Consider the following 23,818-nt stretch of genomic DNA (forward strand, 5'->3'; position numbering starts at 1 on the left):
GAGAGCTGGCAAGGAGGGCATGGCCTAGGGCCACTTGGGTGGGCAGTATAGTGTCTCCCACTGAACTCTGCAGGTTATCTTTGACTCTCGATGCCTTCCCCATGAATAAAAAGAAATGGATTAATATTCTTTTTCTGTATGTCCTACACTTTAGCAGTTTGATAGCTGATACTGAGTATATTTATTGTATTTCAGTTCTCTGTAATGTTACATATTTATTCAGTTTAACTGAATAGGAGGATCTAACATTGAACTACCATAGTTCTTTTAGTTTTTAAATTTAACTTTGCAATACATGCTGTAGCTATAATAGATATTGATGATGTTTAATTTTAAACCTGTTTGTGTAATATTTTTGTTTTGCAGTAAATTCTATAAAATTCCATCCATCAGAGCAGTTGGCTCTCACTGGTATGTTGATTTATTTTCTTTATTGAACAAAGTTACTGATAACCTTAAAACAGCTGTAATCGTTCTCTTATCAGTAGCATCAGGACTATCCATGTCTTGTACAAAAGTTAGATGGTTTTTAGTAGACGTTTTATGAATTACATAAGAAATAAGGAAAAAAAATACATTGAGTAGTACTTCTTTTAACTAGTAGTGGATTGTGAATTACATGAGCTTTACTTTATTGTGAGATTAACATTGATCCATGTTCTTCTTGGAGACTTTTTATGAAGGACTTAATGTTTGCCTAGTTTCCCTGCTTGTGCCATGACAGTTCTCAGCGGATTGTGACTCAGTTTTCTGTGGCTATTATTTCTGCCGAGTTTCTGATTCTCTGTGCACCTCAGATACAGAAATGAGAAAAATAGTAGTTCCAAGTATGGCAATCTGCAGAGCCTTTGTTCTTATTCTTTTCTAGGTAGTTCTTCTAAACTGTGGTAGTTTGGGTTTGGCATATTTTATATAGTGGCTTTAAAAACACCTTCATTATTGTATTGAGAAGTTTTCCTATTAAGTATCCAACAGCCATAGACTGCTGTTGGTGTTTTGGGACACTGACAGTAATCTTGAAGGATATGTGTTTGCATGGACCGGAGGTCACCAGGATTTGTCTATAAAGGACTAAAAGTAAATGTTTTCATCTTTGAGGACCACGGGGTCTGTGTCATAGCTACTTAGCTCTGGGTTAGTGGGAAAGCAGCAGAGATATGTACAGGTGGGTGGAAACAGCTGTGTGCAGTAAACATTATTTACAAAGTGGATGGCTGCCTGGATTTGGCCTGGGGACACAGTTTTGCTGACCCTAGGATAAAGGATAGAAGTAGTTCTAATCAGGTACTTTTACATGTGAGCGGAATACAGTGGGAAGGCCAGTTTGAGAGTCAGGCCTGACCACAGTAGTTAGTTGATACCTGAAAAAACATTTTGTAAGTGAAGTAAGTGAGGAGTTTAAACTTTATTAAATCAATCATTTGTTGTGTGATTAGGAAGAAGAAAGATGGAGGGAGACTAGTGACAACCAGAAGTTGGAAAGGAGGGGGTGAAATCAAGAGACAACTCATAAGGGAGCTGAAGGAAACTGAAACAGATATAATAGTGGGATAGCGAGGGAGTGCAAGATGGGGTTTGGTTATGATGCTGATTCAAGGAGAGATTGGCAAGTCATGCAGTACATGCATTTGACAGCTGAGAAAGGTACCCCATGTGCATCTGGCCACTTCTTTGGGTAAGCTCTGCAGCCACAAGACAAGGTAGAATTCAGCCAAAGACAAAGTGAGATTCAGCTGGTGCTCTTGTGAGGGTGGGTGGAGATGACTAGAACACCAGCGACCCTTCTGGGCCTTTAGCTATCCTCTGTCATTCTGTTCCCAAGTCCAAGCATCACCTTGCAGATTTGGTTGGTGAGGTCTTAGTACTTGTGGGTGCCTGGCAGATCAGGAGGTCCATCTGTGTTGAGTGGGTGGGACCATTCATTTGTGTGTTATTCATTTTTCTGAAATACCTCAGAACCTATTATAGGCACAAGTGAGTATAATTGGGTTTCAGTTTACTTAGGTATTTAGAGAATAAAACCTATTTGTAAATTTTCTCTGAACCCTCACAACTTTCCACATTAAAATGAGATAGGGAACATTTTTATAAGTAGTTTTCTTAATTTTGGTCCTTTACCCTATTCTCAGTAGCCTTATGTGGTTTCAGAAATAACTACTTGAGTGAAGTACATTCATCTCACTAATGATCACTAAGTTACACAGGTCTGATGATGCCCAGAGCCTTACAAAAGGCACTTTTTACATATGACATGCACTTTGGCTAATTTCCCCCCATTTCTCTCTTCAGCTTCTGGAGATCAAACTGCTCACATCTGGAGATATGCAGTTCAGCTGCCGACACCCCAGCCCGTGGCTGACACTAGTGTAAGCAGCACATTTACTTACCCTGAAAATGCGACTTGGGGTATGTTGGTGGGGTTCTGCAAATCTTAGGGTAACTTTATATCTTATAGATTGAATGTTTGTGTCCCCCCAACATTCAGAGGTTGAAGCTGTAGCTCCTCCCATTGTGGTTGAATTTGGAGGTAGGGTCTCTATGGAAAAAACGAAGGTTAAATGGGGTCATAGTGTAGGGCCCTAATCCTTCAGGATCAGTGCTTTTACAAAAAGAGACACCAAAGAGCACTTGAGCTCTTTCTCGCCACGCATGCAACTAGGAGAGGTCATGCCAGGACATAATAGGAATGTGGCATCTGCATGCCAGGAAGAATGCCCTATCTAGAAACCATATCTGCTGCCACTTGGTCTTGGGCACCCAGTCTTGGTACTTTGTTCTGGCAATGTGAGCAGATGAAGGTGGCGTCTAAGAAGTACCTTACTTTATATATGCATGTGCTTGCTTTAACCTCCCTTTCAACAAATATTAAACATTTTCCTTTCTTTTAAATTTATGATTAGGTTGCATTTCTTAATGTTTTATGTATTTGATTTTGGACAACTTTCTAAAATCAGTGGCATGTGTAGCATTTTTATGTGGGTAAACTTTTTTTTTTTAATTTAAATAATTGTTTATGCTATTACAGCTGTCCCAATTTTTCCCACTTTGTCCCCCTTCACTCAGATCCACACCTCCCAGCTCCCTCAGGCTACTATATTCCCTATGCTATACTTTGATCACCATGCCTATTCTGTAACAACCAATTTGTACTTCTTAATCCCTTTTCACCCATCTCCCTGACCCCCCCTTCCGTCTGGCAACCATCAAAATATTCTTTGTATCTATGATTCTATTTCTGTTCTGCTTATTTGTTTACTCTTTTTTTAGATTCAATTATTGATAGATATGTATTTGTTACCATTTTATTTATATTTTTGATCTTCTTAAAGAAGACTCTTAACATTTCATATAATAATGGTTTGGTGATGATGAAATCCTTTACTATTTTCTTGTCTGGGAAGCTCTTTATCTGCCCTTTGATTCTAAATGATAGCTTTGCTGGATAGAGTAATCTTGGTTCTGGGTCCTTGCTTTTCTTTCTGTTTTAAAAAAAGTTAATCTTTATTATATTTCTTTCCATTACCAATTAGACCCCTAATACCCCCTACCCCCTGATCCTTGCTTTTCATCACTTTGAATATTTCTTGCCTATTCCTTCTAGCCTGCAAAGTTTCTTTTGATAAATCAGCTGATTTATGGGGATGTCTTTGTAGGTAACTGTAACTGCTTTTCTCTTGCTGCTTTTCTCTTGCTGCTTTAAGATTCTCTCTTTGTCTTTAACCTTTGGCATTTTAATTATGATGTGTCTTGGAGTGGACCTCTTTGGATTCGTCTAATTTGGGACTCTCTGTGCTTCCTAGACTTGTATGTCTACTTTCTTTACCAGGTTGGGGAAGTTTTCTTTCATTATTTTTTCAAATAGGTTTCCAGTTTCTTGCTCTCTCTCTCCTCTTTTTGGACCCTTATAATGCTAATTTTAGTATACCTGAAGTTGTCCCAGAGACTACTTACACTATCCTCATCTTTTTTGGAAATCTTTGTTTCTTCTTACTGTTCTGATTAGGTGTCTTTTGCTTCCTTATATTCTAAATCACTGATTTGATTCTTGGCTCCCTCCCCTTTACTGTTGATTCCCTGTAAATTGTTCTTCACTTCAGTTAGCGTATCCTTTATTTCTGACTGTTTATTTAAGGTTTCCATGTCATTTTTTATGCTGTTGAAGTGCTCACTAAGTTCACTATGAATTCTCATAACCAGTGTTCAGAACTCTGCATCTAGCGGACCGCTTATCACCATTTTGTTTAGTTCTCCCTCGGGAGTTTTGTTTTATTCCTTCTTTTGGTTCATTCTTCTTTGTCTCCTCATTTTGGCAGCCTCTGTGTGTTTGTTTCCATGTATTAGGTAGAGCTGCTACGTCTCCCTGGCTTGGTATAGTGGCCTAATGTAGTAAGTGTCCCATAAAGTCCAGTGTTACAGCCTTTCCTATCACCCAAGCTGTGCACTCAAGGTGAGCCCACTGTGTGGGATGAGTACACACTCCTCCTGCAGCCAAGCCTTGATTGTGTTGACAGGTCAATGGGAGGGATTTACCCAGGTCAGTTAGCTGCAAGGACTGGCAGTGATCACTGACCGCCAAACTCCGCCCTCCGTAGATGATCAGTTGTACAGGGACACACTCCACGGAGTAGGACTGACTTCAGCATGGCTCTGGTGCCTGCTGAGTCTGCCCCGTGAGTGTGTTGCTTATGAAAGTGGTTGGGTGGTGTTGCTCTGATGTGGTCTGTTGCTATGCACTGGGTGCTCAGGCTCTCGGGCCTCCCGAGAGGTACAGGCCAAGGTCAGCCACCACCGATGTTTGGTCCAGGGTCACATAAATAAAGCACAGAACAATCTACAGTTGGCTGTTACTTGTGTTGGGCTTGAAGGTGCCCAAGTGAGTCCAAGCTTTGGCTCAAGGCCAGCTACTTTGCTGCTAGTGCAGGGCCTGGGACCACTTAGTAGTAGGCATGGGGCACACTGAGGCGAGATGCCGTTTGTTTGAGAGAATTTCAGAAAATCTGAAGCATGAGCCAAGACAAGCTATTTGTTTGGAAAGCCACTGTGAACAGCCAGGGTGGGCTTGAAAGCTGGGTGGAGCAGGGCCTTGGAATCACCAGGGTGGGGCAAACTATGGTGTCCACCTGCCGGCTCTATGGCTCTGTGCTTGGTGGGGGACTCAGAAAAGGAACAGTGACCTCTGCCACCACTTCTGTCTGGGAGAAAGCTATCCCCCAGCTCTTGCCCTGGTGTGAGACAATTCACTTTTCTTGTATATCTCTGATGCCTTTCAAGCTGCTGCTCCTGTGCTGGAGCTCAGGGGATTGAGTCCGAATAAGTCTGTGTGTGTACCATTTAAGAGGAACTGCCTGAGACTAGCATTTTGTCTTCCATAGCCTCAATTCCCACTTTTTTATAGCCAGAAGTTATGGGGACTTATTTTCCTGGCACTAGAACTCTGGGCTGAGGGGCCTGGTGTGGGGCTGAGATACTGGCTCCCGAGATATCCCTTCTGATTTTTATCTGCCACTTAAGGGTGTGGGACCAGCTTGTTCTGCATCTCTGCCTCTCCTACCAGTCTGGATATAGTTTCTCCTTTAATTCTGTAGTTGTAAGACTTCCATTGAGCTCGATTTCTGATGATTCTGAATGATGTTCTATAGTTTCGTTCTAATTCTGATGTAGTTGTGTGAAGAGGTGAGCTGTGTTTACTAGGTCGCCATCTTTTTGTTTTAATGTAGGTAATAATAGAGTTTGCATATTGAGAAAAATAATGAATTGATAAATTTAGACCATATATCCTTCAATTATTGTTTGATAATATTGGATACTGTTTATAATGACTCAGAGATCTTAATTGTCCTTTTGAATGAAATGATCTAGATTTTTGCTATCTCATCCTCACTTGTGGTGAGCCCTTTTCCTGACCTGCTGAAGCAGGTGGAAGTGGTACCAGGCTCAGAGGTCAGTGATGTCAGGCAGTCAATGTCAACATGAAGTTTCAATTTACGTTTGGCCATAATTGCTGGTTAGTTTTGACGTTTTTGCCTCTGAAAATTCCTTTACATTTTAAACATTGCTCTCTTTGGGAATAGGTTATGTAATTAATAAATTGCAGTGATGAGTAAGAATAAATTTTCTTAGGTCTTACAAACAGCTAATTTTTAATTGAGCGTATTATATACCTTTTTTTAACAGTTTTTTTCCATGTGGAATTACCAAACTATTTATTATGTGCCATACCTAACAAGCTCATTCATTCAAGAGATAAGCATTAGGCTTTGATGGAGGACAGGGAAGAGATAAGGATAAGATTAATGCTCAGAAAGGTCAGAAAATAAGCTAACATTGTGTGGTTCCTGTCTCCCCAAATAAATACAAAAACACCGATCTTGTTAGAGGAGAAAATTATGCATACTGCTTACACTTAAAAAACTTAATAGTTTACTTAGAATATTAAACTGACTTTTTTCATCTTTATGATTTTGCTTGCATTAGACACAGGGACTTCTCATGCTTGGATTTTTTGCCGCAGGATTTGGAGCACCTGGGGGAAGCCCAGACTGAATTAGAGAGGAAGCTTCATCACAGTGTGTGACTGGAACTGCTTTAGCACTCGGCCAGGCAGGGTTCTGTGTGGACTTCCCTTGTGAGAGAACTTGATTACTCCCCTTTGTAGTTGCCACACAGTGCACATGAGGCTCTGCAAATGAGGGCCACTTGTGTTCTTAAGTTTCTTCTGGATTTCTTAGCAGTTCTCCTAGATTCTGAAATAACCTTAATCTGTTAAGATCATTTTGAATCAGTACAACTTTTGGGAGGATGTTTTCTCCTCTTAATTTGGCATCCAGTGTTGATAAAGAAATATTTGAATGATATTGTGTAAACAGTTTTAGATCGCCTGTTAGATCACTGTATCATGCTAGTTGTATGATGATGAGTATTAATTTAGCTCAATGGTGTGAATTTTCTCCATTTGAATGTGAAAATCAACATGAGTTACGTATGGGCCTCCTACACGAGAATATGTAATTCAGGGACTTGTGGTTCTGTGGACGACTGGTGCTCAGTAGGTACTTAGTATGTAATTGGCAGTTCTTGGACGTTTCTGTTCAAACATCCTTGGCAGTAAAAATGACTAAAGTTAAATAGATTAATTATTTCTAGGACAGTGGCAAAAACCACAGTTCTCACCCTTCCACCTCCTGCCCTTTGTCAATTAGGGTTAAAGATTTTATAGTTACCCTTTAATTGTACTTACTATATTTGTGTTTTAAATATTTTAATTCCTTGTGTAGTTTGCTAAGATGAGTTCTGTAAATGTTGTGACTGACCTTTCAAATGTGGATCCTGATAACTAGGGTTTTTTACGTGGGAGCTCCAGGACATTCTTGTGCACCACTGTGCCCTTCCTGCACCCAGGTTCTCCACTGCACTGTTCCCAAGACCACACTGCACATGGCTCCTCCCAGACCTCCCCCCTGCCCTGGTAGAAGCTGCTCCTTTGTGCACCCACTTGTCACACCTTCCATTAGAATAGTGAAGAGCCCATTAGGCTCACTGCTGCAGGTCTGGGTGTAACTGTGAACAGTATTGTTGCTTTGACCCTTCCCTTCTGTAACCCCCCCCCCCCCCCCCCCATCTTCCACCTACTACACAGTGGCTTCCTGATTCTGGCTCCTGAGTTATTCTTGGATCCACTTCTATCTGCCTGTGACACCTCTTCTGTAGCACCCACCCTGAGGTCTCTGCTGAGTGTCCCCACTCAACGCCCTTGTCCTGCACCTCACACACAGCCATCCAGACCACCCTTCCTGCTGGCCCAGGAGATAGCAGAGATGCAGGAGTCTCTCAGGAACCAGTGTTCTCCAAAGCAGAGCCTGGGCTACAGCGACCCCATCAGGAATATTTAGTGACTCTGTTGTTTCTCCTGTCTAGATGCTGTTTACCAGGCATGGAATGGTTTACGGTTTACCTTGAGCAGGTTGTACTCCACAGGAACACACCTGTCCTTTTTGCCATCACCATCCCTAGTCCAGATCACTAAATAGTTTTCTGACTAGTTTCCCTGTCTCAGATCTGACCACTCATGTCCAGCCTCTTCTCTGTGAAATCAGGAGTGGCTCTGTAGCATTGTATCTCAATGAGTCACTCACTGAGCCCTTGAAAACCTAATTGAGCCTCGGTTTGTCTCCCCTCCCTGCTTCAGCCCCTGGATGAGCTTGCTGCCCTGAGTTGCCACCTTTTCCCTCTCTGCTGACCCTTTCCCTAGATCTCTTCCCTCACACTGCTCCTCATCCTGCAGGTACCTGTTGGTGTCACAGACCATCTGCACCTGCCTTTGTAGCACTTAGCATTATATGAAATAGATAATTTTGTGTAAACATTTATGTTTAACTTTCCCACTAGATGTGAGTCCTCTCTCTGGACTAATCTACCTGTGGTTATATCTGGCAGTCCCTCTATCCCTCCTGCAGTGATCAGTGAGTGCCCTGTGACTGGCTCACTGTCAGGTGGTTCTGGGCTGTGACACCCCCCTACCCTCACTTCCCCAGCCCCATTCCAGGTCACTTCCTCACACTCTCCCGTCTGCATATTTTCACCAGCCTCCTTACTTTCTTGTGTTGTTCCCAACAGCACGCAGACATGGCACAGTAGCAGTCCCCCTAATCCACCTGAGCCTTCTATTGTATTTCACCTGGAGCCACATGGTATTGGTTTTCTTACGCAGACCTCAGACTTGGCACCTGGACTCCTTTCCCTCTGTTGACGCACTTCCCTAGAGTCAGCTGTGTCCCTGCTGGACCTGTTTCTTGTGAGCTTCCCATCCATGTTGCCCACCCAGCAGACACTTCTAGTTGCTCCTGGGGCTCCTTCTACATTGCTCCCTCTCTCCATCTCACATCTTGTGTGGTTCTCTTTTTCTTTCTTCTTGAGTCTTGTTGGCTGGGTCACCACCTCTTGCCAGTGATTCCTCGGTCTCTGACACTTTACCCTCTCACCTAAATGTGGGTCACCTCCCAGCCCTTTCACTTCGGTGTGGGTTACCTTCTTCACCTTCTCACCTGCGTGTGGGTCACTCTGTGTTCTCTCATCTCTATGTGGGTCACCTCCCTGCCCTCTCACATGTGTGAGTCATCTCTACCCTTTGATCTGTTTTCCTCTCACAGTACTCTCAGCTCATCTGAGACCCATGGTTTTAAGGACCATCCCTTGCTTCTGACCCCCAAGTTTGCATACTGTCCCTGACTCTTTAACTCCAGACTTCTGTAGACATCTCACTACTTACTCAATTTTCTTGGGTGTCTTACAGATACAGCAGTCCCTCTCTATATCGTGGTTCACTTATTGCAGCCTCACTGTATGGCGGGATTTTAAAAAATATTACATTTAATTATTTATCGCGGATTTTTCGCTATATTGCGGGATTTTGCGGTACTGTATACGTATGTTGTTAAAAGTTACGTAGGTTTAAGAGTGTAGAATATGTTTAAGAACATAAGTAGTGTTTATAAAAGTGTGGAAAAGGTTAATAAGGGAGTGGGAAAGGTTTATAAGTGTGTGGGAAGGGTTTATAAAGCCTTAAAACATATATAAATACTAAAATTATTGAAAGGTTCCTACTTAGCGCATTTTCACCTATGGCGGGTGGACTCTAGAACGTAATACCCGTGATAAGTGAGGGAATACTGTATTGCAAAATTTTATGTGTCCGAAATTGAGCTTTGGATGTTCCCATAACCCACTCCTTCCCTTTTGTTCCCTGTTTCAGCCTTTACCCTCACCCTCTTGTTTAGACTAACCACTTGTAAATCACCTGCAATTTTTCTCATACCAATCTGGATATTTGCAGATCCTGAGCTGTCTCAAAACACGTCTTAATTTAGCCTTTTTTCTCATCTTTACTGCTACCCCAGCCCAGGCTCCTTTCTCTTACCTATAGTTGGTGATCACCTTCTGTTAGTCTCTCCCGTATCAGTTTGGGTTGCTGTAACAAAGCACTCCCAAGGCGGCAGCTTACATTTTTTAAAATTGATTCTTAGAGAAGAAGGGGAAGAGAGAGAGAAAGAGAGGGAAACATTAATTTGTTGTTTCACTTATTTATGCATTCATTGGCTGATCCTTGTATATGCCCTGACCGGAGATTGAACCTGTAAACCTTGGTATATCAGGATATGACACACTAACCAATGGACCTACCTGGCCGGAGCCAAGGGGACAGCTTAAACATCAGATGTTCTTTGTCTCATGGTCCTGGGGGCTGGAATACTGTACTAGATCCAGTTGTCAGAAGGGCTGGTTTTTCCTGAGGCCTTGGTCCTTGGCATATAGACAGCCATCTTCCCATGTTCTCACATAGTTGTCCCTCTGTGTATCTGTCCTCATCTTCTTTTAGAGACACCAGTCATACTGAATTAGGGCATATTCCAATGATTCCCTTTTACTCTATACCAGTTGAGGTTTCAATATGAATTTTGGGGGACACAGTTCAGCTCTCTGGAATGCTCACACAGAAGAGTGGTTCTTTAAAGCATGAGTAAGACTATATTCCTTACTCAAAACCATCTGGTGATTTTCCAGTACACAGGAAAAAATCCAAAGTTCTTTTCCATTTCTCTAGGTTACACTGGAAACATCTCTGAATCCATCTCTGCATCCTCCTTCCCTGCAGCTCATGTGCTCCGTTATCGGGCCTTTGCATCTTCTGTTCCCATGACTGGGAACACTGTTCCCTTAAATATTTGCATGCCTTACTCCTTGTTTTCGTCACATCTTGAGTCACATGTTCCTTTAGCAGAGAGTATTTCCCTGATAATTCTGTATAGAGAGCAGCGCTCATGATTGTCCATCTCTTTATCCTGCTTTTTTTTTCTTAGCACTTAATTATTTCCTGAATCTGTGTATGTGCACCTGATACCTGTCCCTATACTGAGTGTGCATGTATGACAGATATCCCTATACTATGTGTACCTGTGACACCTGTCCCTATACTATGAGTGTGTACACGAGACATCACTATACTATGGGTGTGTGTGCACATCGCATGTATTCTCACACTAGTATGTGAGTATATACATTTCCATACTAGTGTGTATACCTATGACATATATCCCCATACTAATGTATGTATACATGTGCATGTGTATATGCACCCCCATATGTGTGTTTTGTCTTCCTTGCTAGCATGTAAGCTCCCTGAGGCAGGGACTTTGCTAGTCTCTGGCTTCATTGCCCTCCTCACCTTGCTGTTCATTGTCCCTTATGTACATGTCAGCAGAACTCGTCGCTCTTATGCTCTGTGCCCATTCTTCGGTCTGGCACTGTGTGAGCACCTGATAAATATTTGTTGAATGAATAGATAATCATATTTTTTAAACTGCTATATCTATTGTTATAGCAATATAATTCTAAGCATATCTTAAGCAGGCTCTTGAGAATTGGAATGTTCTCCTTTTTGTTGTTATAAATTAATGACTTTCAGTTGTATTTGTTTATTTTTTATTACATTTTTAATACATGATAAAAACCTAAAATTTGAAAATCATATTATTTGCCATTTTATTGGTTAGTGGAAATAGACAGTGGCCTATTTGATGTTAAAGTGTCCTTGATTTATTTTTTTCTCCCTATATTTGGCTCTGGGTTTTAGCCTAGCATATAATCATAAAGGTAATAAACATTTATTGAGCACCAATTATGTCCAGAAAGAAAAGTTGACAACAGTCTGATTGTGTAGCTGTGTCAGAAAAGACCCATGATTCTCAGGAGTTCTCTGTTCTCACCTTCAACAGCAGATAGGTGGTGAGGACGAAGTCGAGTGCTCTGATAAGGATGAGCCCGATGTGGATGGAGACGTGTCCAGTGACTGCCCTACTATCCGGGCTCCCTTGACTTCCCTTAAGAGTCACCAGGGAGTGGTCATAGCTGCTGACTGGCTGGTTGGGGGGAAGCAGGCAGTGACAGCCTCCTGGGACCGAACTGCAAACCTGTATGACGTGGAGACGGCAGAGCTTGTTCACTCTCTGACAGGTACCTTAGTTGTGGCCTCCCAGTTGTGTGCTTGGGTTTATGTGCATGTGTTTATATCTTACCTTGCAAATTCCTTCCTGTCCCAATTATTTTCAGTTCTCTGGGCGCTCAGGTTGTGACTTTTTTTAGAGATCCTTTCTAATAGAACTGTTGGTAGCTGATTTTATCTTTAGGGGATTTAATTGTAGCATGAAACATGCTGGTGTATTAGTTTTCTATTGCTTTGTAACATTTCCACAGACATGGGTCTCAAAATAACATGAATTTATAACCTCATGGTTTCCCTGGGTCATGAATCGTGGGGACATGCTTTCTGCTCGGGGTGTCAGGATGTTGCCTGGAGTGGTAGCTCATCTGAGGGTTTTTTTTTTTTTTTTTTTTTTTTTTTAAACTATTGTTGGTAAGATTCATTTCCTTGTGGTGAATGACCAAAGTCTCCATTTTCTTACTAGCTGTCAGCTGGGGACTGCTTTTAGCAGCCAGCATGCCATTGGGTCCCTCATGGCTCCATCTAGAGTCATATTACCCATGGCTGTTAGATTTCTTCCAGACCAGTGGGACAGCATCTCTCCCTGGACCCTTTTCAAGGACCCATCTGATTAGGTCAGGTCCATCCAGGATATTCTTTTCTTTGATGAACTCAAAGCCATCTCATTTAGGGGCCTTAGTTATAGCTGCAAAATCTGTTTTGCCTTGTAATGTACTGAGATTACCAGAGTAGTAGCTCATCACATTTGCAGGTTCTGTCCAAACTCAAGGGAAGGTATCAGACAGAATGTGTAGACCAGAGATGAGGGTCTTTAGGCCATCTTAGAATTCTGCCCACCAAAAATGTTTTTGCAGATTCGTCAGTAAGTGCATTTCCTAATTGATTGTTAAAGACTAATTTCACTGAAGGCTCCACATATATTATAGAGGTTATTCTGGAAGTGAAAAACTTAAGAATTAATTTGTTTTCACGCTGAGCCTGTTAAAGAGATTTACCAGACCTTGTAACTGTTAGGATCAGGAAGTGGATTACACTCATGCTCAGTGATGTGCTCCTTTTAAATGTGTAAGTGAGAGGACTTCTAGCTCCTGAGGGAAGACTGGTCCCCCTGTGACTACACATGCTATATTCAGTGTTTCCTTGTGTTTACTTTTACAGTGAATATCAGCAGCGGAGAGCATAAAGACTTTTTTGATTCTAGTGTTTGTAAGAAAGCTTCACTATAACTGTCTGCAGGTGGGTGACCTCACACTTTTGGTTTTGGTTGTATTGTAGGGCATGACCAGGAACTCACGCACTGTTGCACACACCCCACGCAGCGGCTCGTGGTGACCTCCTCCCGTGACACGACCTTCCGACTGTGGGATTTCAGGGACCCATCCATCCACTCTGTGAATGTTTTCCAGGGCCATACGGAGTGAGTCATAGTCATTCAGATGTCTCTTTTTAACTGTTCATGATAAAGATTTTTATGGGTGGGTATGGAAACTTTATTCTTACCTTAATTTTCAGTATTAATTTCAAACTCCACTGTCTTTCAAAATGGCTCTTCTTTCCTAAACATTTAACTCCATTTTGGAGATTTCAAAGAATTTAGGATACTGAAAGTCACCAAAGTTTTCTTAAGAAATTGGTTGGGGACAGAATGGGACATTGGGAGAGGAAATCAGAGAGGAAACAGGAAGTAAGTACTCCAGCATCGGCAGTGTGAGAGGATCATACTGGATTTGTTTACAGCTACTCCCATGTCCTCACACTGGGGTATTTTCACCTAGTTTTGAAATTACATATATTTGCAGGGTCTATTTCAGAACTCTGATATAATACTGACTCTCACCCTTCTCTGTCTGGCTGTTGGGCAGCTCAGGAGGAACTGTTTCTTAACAGGACTTTTTTCTTTCCACAAACTTACTCTTTTCCCAGTCTGACCCTTCCCAATACATGACATGACCCTCTTTCTAGTTATTTGTCCCATAAACCTCCCCAGTTTCCTGCTGTGCTCCATTCAGACCACAATAAGGACTCCTGTCCAGTCATACCTCCTGAAGTATCCTGTCATTTGCTCCCCAGGCCATCACTGTCCTCGCATACTACCCCTCTAGACCATCCTTGACTCTTCTATACAGCAATATGTGTCCTGCTTGAGCCCCTGCATGTCCTCCAGAAAAGGCCTTACATGTAGTAGTGTTCAGTAAATAATTTGCAATGAATGAATTTTTGCTTATCCAGCTGCTCCAAAATATGGGTTTTATTCACTCTATCATGTGATGTAGCAAATAAGTCTTATCTTTAATGTTAGATACTAAGTATTAGGTTTAATGTTTATTTTTATTATATTTTTAAAGATTTTATTTATTTTTACTGAGAAGGGAAGAGAGGGAGGAAGAGGGAGAGAAACAATGTGTGGCTGCCTCTTGTGCTTCCCCAACTGGAGGCCTGGCCTGCAACCCAGGCATGTGCCCTGACTGGGAATTGAACTAGCGATCCTTTGGTTTGCAGGCTGGTGCTCAGTCCACTGAGCCACATCAACCAGGGCTAGATTTAATGTTTATAATTCATAAAGTATACAAAAGAGAACTAGGACAGAGTTTTTTAAGGGGCTTCAGATTGGAGGAAAAGTTGGCATCTTGCGCCTGAGGTGCACATAATTGTTAGGAGAAAGCATTGGCCAGCACATCCGAGATTTTAGCATACCACTGACTGTTCTGAGAGCATCCATGTGAGAAGTTATTTTATTCTGACAGGGGAACATTTCTTTACCAATTAGGGTAGCCGTAGCCCTGAAAGAGAAAATGCCCGATTCTCAGAGGTTCATAAAATGCGGGGGGCTGTGTGGGGCCCATGTGCTCTCTCTGTGTCCTCATGAGTCCAGTTCTATTGTCAGCTCTGGAGGCTGTAGAGGGGATAGCTTCTAACCAGGCCAGCCTGGGGGAGCATACTGGGAAGGGTGGGGCCCTGGGTGGAACAACAATCTTTCTTCATCTGCTTTTAGGGCAGGGTCACTGGGTCCAGAGAGCAGATGGAACCATCTGTGGGTGATTACCATGTGAACCATATGTGAGGCGAGCAGGATCCTTGTATAGCTGTACCCCGGAGCCTACACATCTTTTCTCCCAACTTTATATTGTGAAAAGTTTCAGGCTTTTTTGAAAAAAAGAGTGTAGCAAACCCACTGACCCTTCTAGAACACAGTTGTTTTTATTTCACCGTATTTGTCTCTTTGTAGATACGTGTATGTGTATATTGTATAATACACAGCACACACATGCACCTCTATAGGTACCTGTCGTCGTCGGCAGCCGTCCGTCTCGAAAGACGATGGTGTAGCTTCTTAAGAGTCTATCTACACCGCCGAGAATGGCTGTGCAGTCCAACTCGGGAGTGACACGGTATCTGTCTCCTCCCATGTTGAATTGACATCTTGCGATGACGCTGGAGTATCCTCTCCAGTGAAGCTGAAGCTACAGAGCCTGGGCAGGGTGATATGGAGGGTCTGCTGTTGCCCATGCAGCAGAACCCCCTCTCTTCGCAGCTGAAGGATCCAAGGGAAAGACGGAGTCAATACAGCTTGGCTTCAGGTGCGCCGCAGGAGTTGCCGGTGTTGACTACAACGTCAAACCGCCTTAGGGACTCCGGCTCCGGATTTTCTGTCGGGGTTTACTCCCTTAGCCTTTCGCCTGAAGAGGTATGCCGCAAGGCAGAGGAGGTTTTTTGGAGTCAGAGTTTTCCTTCTCTGATGTGCCCTGACTGGAAGATCGAACCAGCGACACTTAGCTCGCAGGCCGACGCTCAATCCACTGAGCCAAACCAGCCATTTCTGTCTCTTTAGATTTGTGTACACATGTGAATAGAGCACACAGGTGCACTTTTGTCTAGATACATGTGCACATGTATGAATATACAGCAAAACACTTATGTCTCTATGCATGTATGCACATAATATGGCTACAGAGCACACACACTTGTCTAGATATGTGTGCACATGTATCACGTGAATACGCAGCACAAACACATTTCTGTCTCTGTAGATACATGTACACGTTATTGTATGAATGTACACTACATTCTCTGTAGAGCACTTTCTCTGGCTGAGCCCTTGGAAAGGAAGTGTCCTGTCATCACACTTTGCCCTCTTACCTCAGATGCATCTTTTCAGAATAAGGACATTCTCCTAAACAACCATGGTACCATTATCCACCTAAGAACATTTAAAAAATTCTCTATCTCCTGATGTCCAGCCCATATTCAGATTTATCCTTGTTCCCCAAATATCTTTGATACTTTTAAGTTTTTAAGTATGTTTTATTGATTGTGCTGTTACGGTTGTCTCAGTTTTTTTTCTCTTTGCTCCCCTCTGCCCAGTACTCCCCTTTCTTCCAGCAGTCCCACCCCGCCTTTAGTTCATGTCCATGGGTTGTGAATGTAAGTTCTTTGGCTTTTCCCTTTCGTATACTATTCTTAACATCCCCCTGTCTTATTTTGTACCTATCAATTATGCTTCTTAATCCCTGCACCATTTCCCCATTTCTTCCTTTCCCCCTCCCAGCTGATAACCCTTCAGATGATCCCCATACCTATGATTTTGTTCCTGTTCTGGTTTGCTTAGTTGGATTTTGTTTTTATTTTTTAGACTTAGTTGTTGATAGTGGTGAGTTTATTGTCATTTTGATGTTCCTAGTTTTGATCTTCTTTTTCTTAAATAAGTCCCTTTAACGTTTCATATAATAATAGCTTGATGATGATGAACTCCTTTAGCTTTACCTTGTCTGGGAAGCACTTTATCTTCCCTTCCATTCCAAATGATAGCTTTGCTGGGTAGAGTAATCTAGGTTGTAGGTCCTTGCTTTTCATCACATTGAATACTTCTTGCCAGTCCCTTCTTGCCTGCAAAGTTTCTTTTGAGAAGTCAGCTGATAGTATTATAGGCACCCCTTTGCAGGTAACTCTCTGCTTTTCTCTTGCTGCTTTTAAGATTCTATTTTTATCTTGAACCTTTGGCATTTTAATTATGATGTGTCTTGGTATGGTCCTCTTTGGGTCTAGCTTGTTTGGGACTCTGTGCATCCTGGAGTTCTGTGTCTGTTTCCTTTGCCATATTTGAGAAGTTTGCCTTCATTATTTTTTCACATAAACTTTATTCCTTGTGTGAACCTTCGACGTAGTTTCTTAGGTTTGTTTCTCTGCTGGTAACAAGAGTTGCTCAGAATAGATGTGGAGTTCTGTCTGTTCTGGGGGTCTCTCCCATCTGGATTTCCCAAAACATAAGTTGATGCTACATTAACCATAATATAAAGTACAAGTAGCACTGTTATTTAGATTATTTATATTTTTTCTTACTTGTGTTAGGATGAACTAGCATACTTTGTTGATGTGTAGGTAGAAAAATAAATGTAAAAGAATTATCTTTAACACTGATTTACTGCAGTAGTGTCAGGGGGATGGTTTATCTTTTTTTATTTTTTTAAGCCTTTGAGAATTTGGCAGGGACTGGCTGAGGGGCTGATTCGTGGTGTCTCTTCTCCACTCAGTCACGGTTGCACCAGGACCACAGGTGGGGCCTCTGCCATCTCTGCTGTGGAAGACCCCGCCTTGTGAGAAGCCACACTGCATGGTCAGGAGGTGAGGGGTGCAGGCTGCTTTATCCCACACTAAAGTACCTTTCTGTGTTCTGTCAGCAGTAAGCCTCTAGAAGTAACTGCAGTTTGGAAAAGCAGGAAGAGAGACATTTTATAGTCCTGCTGAGGACTCTTAGTCAATAACTGTTGCTTTTTTTTGTCTGGCATGGGTTCTGTAGGTTCATGCCCATATGATCAATAAAATCTGTAGAATTTATTACCTTTGCAAATGGATGTGTGTTCCCATGCAAAGGCACACTTTTTTTACAACCAAACATGAGAGCCTCATTATCACAGAAGAACAGAGGAGTGGTTGATCTTGAGCGTGTGTGTGTGTTCAGCTTCATTGCTTACCTTTGACAGTCTGTAGGCAGCCCTCCTGTTATCTCTAGCTTCCCCTCAGACCTTTGGTTCTCTATCCTGAAGACCTGAGACTGAAATCCAGTGGTTTCATCTGAAAAAAAGCCAAACTCATATATATGGTCATTGTTTTCATCTGATGCTGTTGTTCAATAAGTGAGCCTAGTCGGGTAGCTTGCCTGCCCCTTTGCTGCGCTTTGGTGCATGCTCTTTTGGGGTGGGACTCCACACACATGTCATTCCAGGACTGTTGCCCTGGGGGTTGGGGATACACAGACATTTCTACAAGAACCTCTTACTGTAGTAAAACTTATTTTTCGGTTAAACCCAGTAGCTGCCCTTGGAAAGGGAAATGAGACTTGCCTATTTAGATTGTTTTCTAATAGGAGGACCCAGGTTCCTGCCTCCTAGTACCAACGCCTTCCCCTGTGGAGCGTGGTAGAATTAGTTTTGTTTTGTTTCAATTACTATAAAAAGGGACTGACTAGAGGCTGTCACTGGGTCATTAAGCTTCCACCACGGGTGGCCGATGACTCCAGTTCTATACTCAACTAATGTATTTACAAGTGTGAATAAACTCTGACATTGAAAAAAATCTGAGATTAGCTCAGCATAGATAAAATATCTGAGAACACAAAGTTATTTTGTTTTTGCTTTAATTTTTTCCATATGCTTGTAACTTTACTCCCCCTCCATGTGAACTTCAACACTTTCTTCTAAAGAAAACAAAACACCACATCTAACAAGACAACATTAAAAAATATCAGTTAAAAAATTATAATGGTTGCTTTGAAGTTACGACATTTTCATATGCTTTTATTGCCAAATACCCAGGGGAGAAGTACTAAATACAATTTAGATCATGTACTTTGAATTTTGTGTTGTGCTGTTAATGTTTTTGTGTGCTTTTGAAGAGAATGTCTTTGACAACATAACCTTTATAAGTAGGTGCTGTTTAATTTTTACTGTATTGAGTTCTGTACTTAGTCAGTGAGTCAGGTGTGTGCGGGCCTGTGGTGGAGATGGGCAGTAGTCTGTTGGCACACTGCCTTGGAGGTTTTCGTATTTAGTACTCTTCCCTGGGTATTTGGCAATAAATGCATATGAAGAATGTTATAACTTTAATCATTATAATTTCTAAATGATTTAAAAAAATTCTGGTAGACTATACTTGGTTTGTAAATCCATTACTTTTGATTGTTTTTAAACCCTCTTCTGTGTGAGGAGGAGGTATTGCTCTTTGAAGTTTCTTGTAGGATGGCCCCAGAAGTCCCCATGGGGTAGGGGTGGAAATTACTGCCTGAGAAAGAGAAGGACCTATAGGATTGCCATGGCCTCAAAACTGTATGAAACTTAAAACCCCTCTCAGCTTCACGCCCCCTTACCCATATGCCTGAAAGCCTAGTTTTATCTTTTGTTAATTAAATAGATTGGAATAATTTTATTTCAGAAAGTTTAGAAACATGTAATTCCTGGCAATAGTTGGTTAGTATTGAAAATTATCATAAAACTGAGGGCTCAGATTAACAGTGCAAACTCCAGTGTACAGCCCCATTTCAGGTTTTCTCAGCTTTGTTAGCGTAAACACCACCCAGGATGTACAGAAAAGAAATAGCAGCAGCATGGCCAGAATGTGGCCTAACTACAGTGGTTGTGGTAAGGGCTAATTTTGGAAGTTTGTTTTGTATTAATTAGTGGATATTTGTCTTATCATGGAGATAAATAAGGAGACATTAGTAAATGTGAAGTAGCTTCAATTGCTGGAGTGTGCATTTGTACCTTGCATACGTGGACACAGTGGTGATTTTCTGTAAAATCATTTTGCAAGTCTCATTTTCTTTTTTTTTTTTAAGCGTGAATGTTTTAAAAATTCTTTTTCTATTACAGGTGTCCCACTTTCCCCCACATTGCTTCCCACAGCCTTGCCCATCCTTTCTTTCACAGTCAATCCCCACCCCGTTGTCCATGTCCATGGGTCATTTACACTAGTTCCTTGACTGGACCCTTTCCCTTCTTAACCCTCTTCTCTCCTCCCCCCTCCCCACTTGTCACTGCTAGTCTACTCCTTGTTTACATTCCTCTGGTTCGTTTTTGCTCGTTTGTGTGGTTCATTAGTTTCCTGTATTAGGTGATATTATATGGTATTTGTCTTTTGTTGCCTGGCTTATTTCCCTAAGCATAATTATCTGTAGTTCCATCCATGTTGTCACAAATGGTAGGAGTTCCTTCTTTCTCCCTGCTGCATAGTATTCCATTGTGTAAATGTACCACAATTTTTTGATTCACTCATCTACAGATGGGCACTTAGTCTGTTTCCAGCACTTGGCTATTGTAAACAGTGCTGCTATACACGTAGGGGTGAATAGGTTCTTTTGAATTGGTCTTTCAGGACTCTTTGGGTATAGTCCTAGCAGTGGAATTGCTAGATCAAAAGGCAGTTTCATTTTCAGTTTTTTGAGGAAATTCCATACTGTTTTCCATAGTGGCTGCACCAGTCTGCATTCCCACCAACAGTGCAGTAGGGTTCCCGTTTCTCCACATCCTCGCCAGCACTTTTTTGTTGATTTATTGATGATGGCCATTCTGACTGGTGTGAGGTGGTATCTCATTGTGGTTTTTATTTGCATCTCTGTGATGGCTAGTGGTGTTGAACATTCTTTCATATGCCTATGGAGTCTGTAGGGTTTTCTATGTACAATATCATGTCATCTGCAAATGACAGTTTTACTTCCTCTTGTCCAATTTGGATGCCTATTTTTCTTTTTCTTGTCTGATTACCGTGGCTAGAACTTTCAAGACTGTGTTGAATAGGAGTGGAGAGAGTGGGCATCTTTGTCTTGTTCCTGATCTCAGGAGGAATGCTTTCAGTTTTTGCCCATTGAAACATGTTGGCTTCAGGTTTCTGGTATGGTCTTTATTATGTTGAGGTATGCTCCCTCTATTCCCATTTTTCTGAGTGTTTTCATCATAAATGGGTGTTGTACTTTATCAGATGCTTTTCCAGCATCTATTGATATGATCATGTGATTTTTGTCTTTCATTTTGTTTATGTGGTGTATTGCGTTTATTGATTTGCAAATATTAAACCATCCTTGCATTCCTGGGATGAATCCCACTTGATTGTGGTGTATGATCTTTTTAATGTGTTGCTATATCCGGTTTGCCAATATTTTGTTGAGGATTTTAGCATCTATGTTCATCAGTGATATTGGCCTGTAGTTTTCTTTCTTTGTTGTGTCTTGACCTGGTTTTGGAATTAGGGTAATACTGGCTTCATAGAAAGAGTTTGGGAGTCTTCCCTCTTCTTGGATTTTTTGGAATAGTTTGAAAAGGATAGGAGTTAGTTCTTTCCTAAATGTTTTGTAAAATTCACTTGTGAAGCCATCCGATCCAGGGCTTTTGTGTGCCAGGAGTTTTTTGATTCTGCTTCAGTTTCACTAGTTGTTAATGGTCTATTCAGACTTTCTGCTTCTTCCTGATTCAGTTTTGGAAGATTATATGTTTCTAGAAGTTTGTCCATTTCATCTAAGTTGTCAAATTTCTTGTGATACAGTTGTTCATAGTAATTTCTTACAATTCTTTGTATTTCTGTGATATCGGTTGTGATTTCCCCTCTTTCGTTTCTGATTTTGTTTATTGGGGTCCTCTCTCTTTTTTTCTTGATGAGCCTGGTTAAAGGCTTGTCAATTTTGTTTATCTTTTCAAAGAACTAGCTCCTGATTTTATTGATCTTTTGAATTGTTTGTTTGGTCGCTATGTCTTTTAATTCTGCTCTGATTTTGATGATTTCCTTCCTTCTACTCGCTCTGGACTTTGTTGTTGTTCCTCTAGTTCTTGTAACTGTAGGGTTAGGTTTTTTATTTGAGGTTCTTCTGTCCTTTTTATGTAGGCCTGTATTGCTATGAACTTTCCTCTCAGGACTGCTTTCGCTGTATCCCGTAGGTTTTGGGTTGTTGTGTGCTCATTATCATTTGTTTCCAGAAACTTTTTTATTTCTTCCTTGAAGTCATTGTTAACCCATTCATTATTTAATAGCATGTTATTCATTCTCCATGAGTTTGATTGTTTTTGAGTTATTTCCTTGAGGTTGATTTCCAGTTTTAAGCCATTGTGATCTGAGAAGATGCTTGATATAATTTCAATTTTCTTGAATTTTTTGAGGCTTGTTTTGTGTCCTCTCATGTAGTCTGTCTTTGAAAATATTACATGCTCACTTGAAAAGGATATGTATTTTGCTTCTTTGGGGTGAAAAGTTCTATATATATCAATTAAGTCCATTTGATCTAGAGTGTTGTTCAATGCCTCAATATCCTTGGTGTTTATTTGCTTTGAAGATCTGTCCATTGTTGAAAATGGGGTGTTAAAGTCCCCTACTATAAGTGTTTTGCTGTCAATATCCTTCTTCAAGTTCTTCAAGATTTTCCTCATATATTTGAGTGCTCCTGTATTGGGTACATATATGTTTACAAGGGTTATATCTTCTTGATGGATTATTCCCATAAGTATTATGAAATTCCTTCTTTATCTCTTTTTATGGCCTTTGCTATGAAGTCTGTTTTGTGTGATGTCCATTTGCTTGAAATATTTTTTCCATCCCTTCACTTTCAGTCTATGTAGATCTTTTGTTCTGAGGTGGGTCTCTTGTAGACGGCATTTATGTGGGTCATGCTTTGTAATCCATTCAGATACCCAGTGTCTTTTGATTGGTGCATTTAATTCGTTTGCATTTAAGGTTATTATTTATAGGTACTTATTCATTGTCATTTTACCCTTTGTATCTGTGTTCCTCTCTGTCTTTTTCTGTTTCTTCATCTTCTTAAAGCAGACCCTTTAGCATCTCTTGCAATACTGGTTTGGTGGAGATGTATTTTTTTAGCCTTCTTTTGTCTGGGAAACTCCTTATTTCACCTTCCATTTTGAATGAGAGCCTTGCTGGATAGAATAGTCTTGGTTGTTGGCCTTTGTTTTTCGTTGCTTGGAATATTTTTTGCTATTCCCTTCTGGCTTGTAATGTTTCTGCTGAGAAATCTGAAGATAGCCTTATTGGAGGTCCCTTGTATGTTATAAGCTGTTTCTCTCTTATTGCTTTTAAGATTCTCTCTTTTTCCTTGAGTTTTGCCATTTTAGTTATGATGTGTCTTGAAGTGGGCCTGTTGGGGGTCATGACTTGTGTGACTTTTTCTCTCATCAAGTTAGGGAAGTTTTCTGTCATTACTTTTTCAAACAAGTTTTCTATCCATTGCTTCTCTTCTCCTTCTGGTATTCCTATGATATGGATAGTATTATGTATCATGTTGTCCTGCATCTCTCTTAAAACCTTTTCATTCTTTTTCAGTCTTTTTTAGTTCTGTTGCACTGTCTGGGTATTTTTTTCCATGTTGTCCTCCAGCTCACTGATCTGATCTTCTGCTTCCTCTATCCTGCTTTTGATTCCTTCTACTGCATTCTTCAACTCAGAGCATTCTTCATTTCCGCCTGGCTCTTACAGATAGCTTCTGTCCTTTTTAATGCTGGTGTAATTCTTAGTAAGTTCCTTGTAGTTTCCCTGGAGCTCTTTGTAGTTTTCTTTGAGCTTGCTGAGCTCATCAAATTTCCCTATAATCCATATTTTGAATTTCATGTCTGATAGTTTCCTTACCTCTATTTCATTTAGCGCTCTTTCTGGGGATTCCTCCTTTTCTTTCTTTGGGGGTTGTTTCTCTGTCTGCCCATTTTTGTGACTCTTCTTGTTTCTGCTTCTTAGATTGATCTGCACTTCCTGGATCTGCCCCTGGTAGCGTCAGATCGTATATCAGTCTGGGCCTAGGCAGCCTGTTGGAGACTTCCAGGGATCTACTGCCTTTGTCTG

At 41.2% G+C, this 23,818-nt stretch overlaps 1 protein-coding gene across 5 annotated transcripts in view; it reads left to right on the forward strand.

The window, feature by feature from the left end:
* WDR37 (WD repeat domain 37) overlaps positions 1–23,818 on the forward strand; it is a 67,294-nt gene that overhangs the window by 31,032 nt on the left and 12,444 nt on the right. For 4 of the 5 annotated variants that reach the window (XM_090266448.1, XM_090266444.1, XM_090266445.1 and 1 more), the window contains exons 8-11: positions 367–411; positions 2,290–2,366; positions 11,769–12,006; positions 13,271–13,412. In XM_090266448.1, coding sequence (XP_090122574.1) covers positions 367–411; positions 2,290–2,366; positions 11,769–12,006; positions 13,271–13,412 — 502 coding nt within the window. The remainder of the gene's footprint in view (positions 1–366; positions 412–2,289; positions 2,367–11,768; positions 12,007–13,270; positions 13,413–23,818) is intronic. The other variant, XM_090266447.1, reaches the window with a different exon arrangement.

Source organism: Furipterus horrens, unplaced genomic scaffold (genome assembly GCF_987537825.1).
Source record: "Furipterus horrens unplaced genomic scaffold, mFurHor1.1.pri manual_scaffold_2, whole genome shotgun sequence".
NCBI classification, from domain to species: domain Eukaryota; kingdom Metazoa; phylum Chordata; class Mammalia; order Chiroptera; family Furipteridae; genus Furipterus; species Furipterus horrens.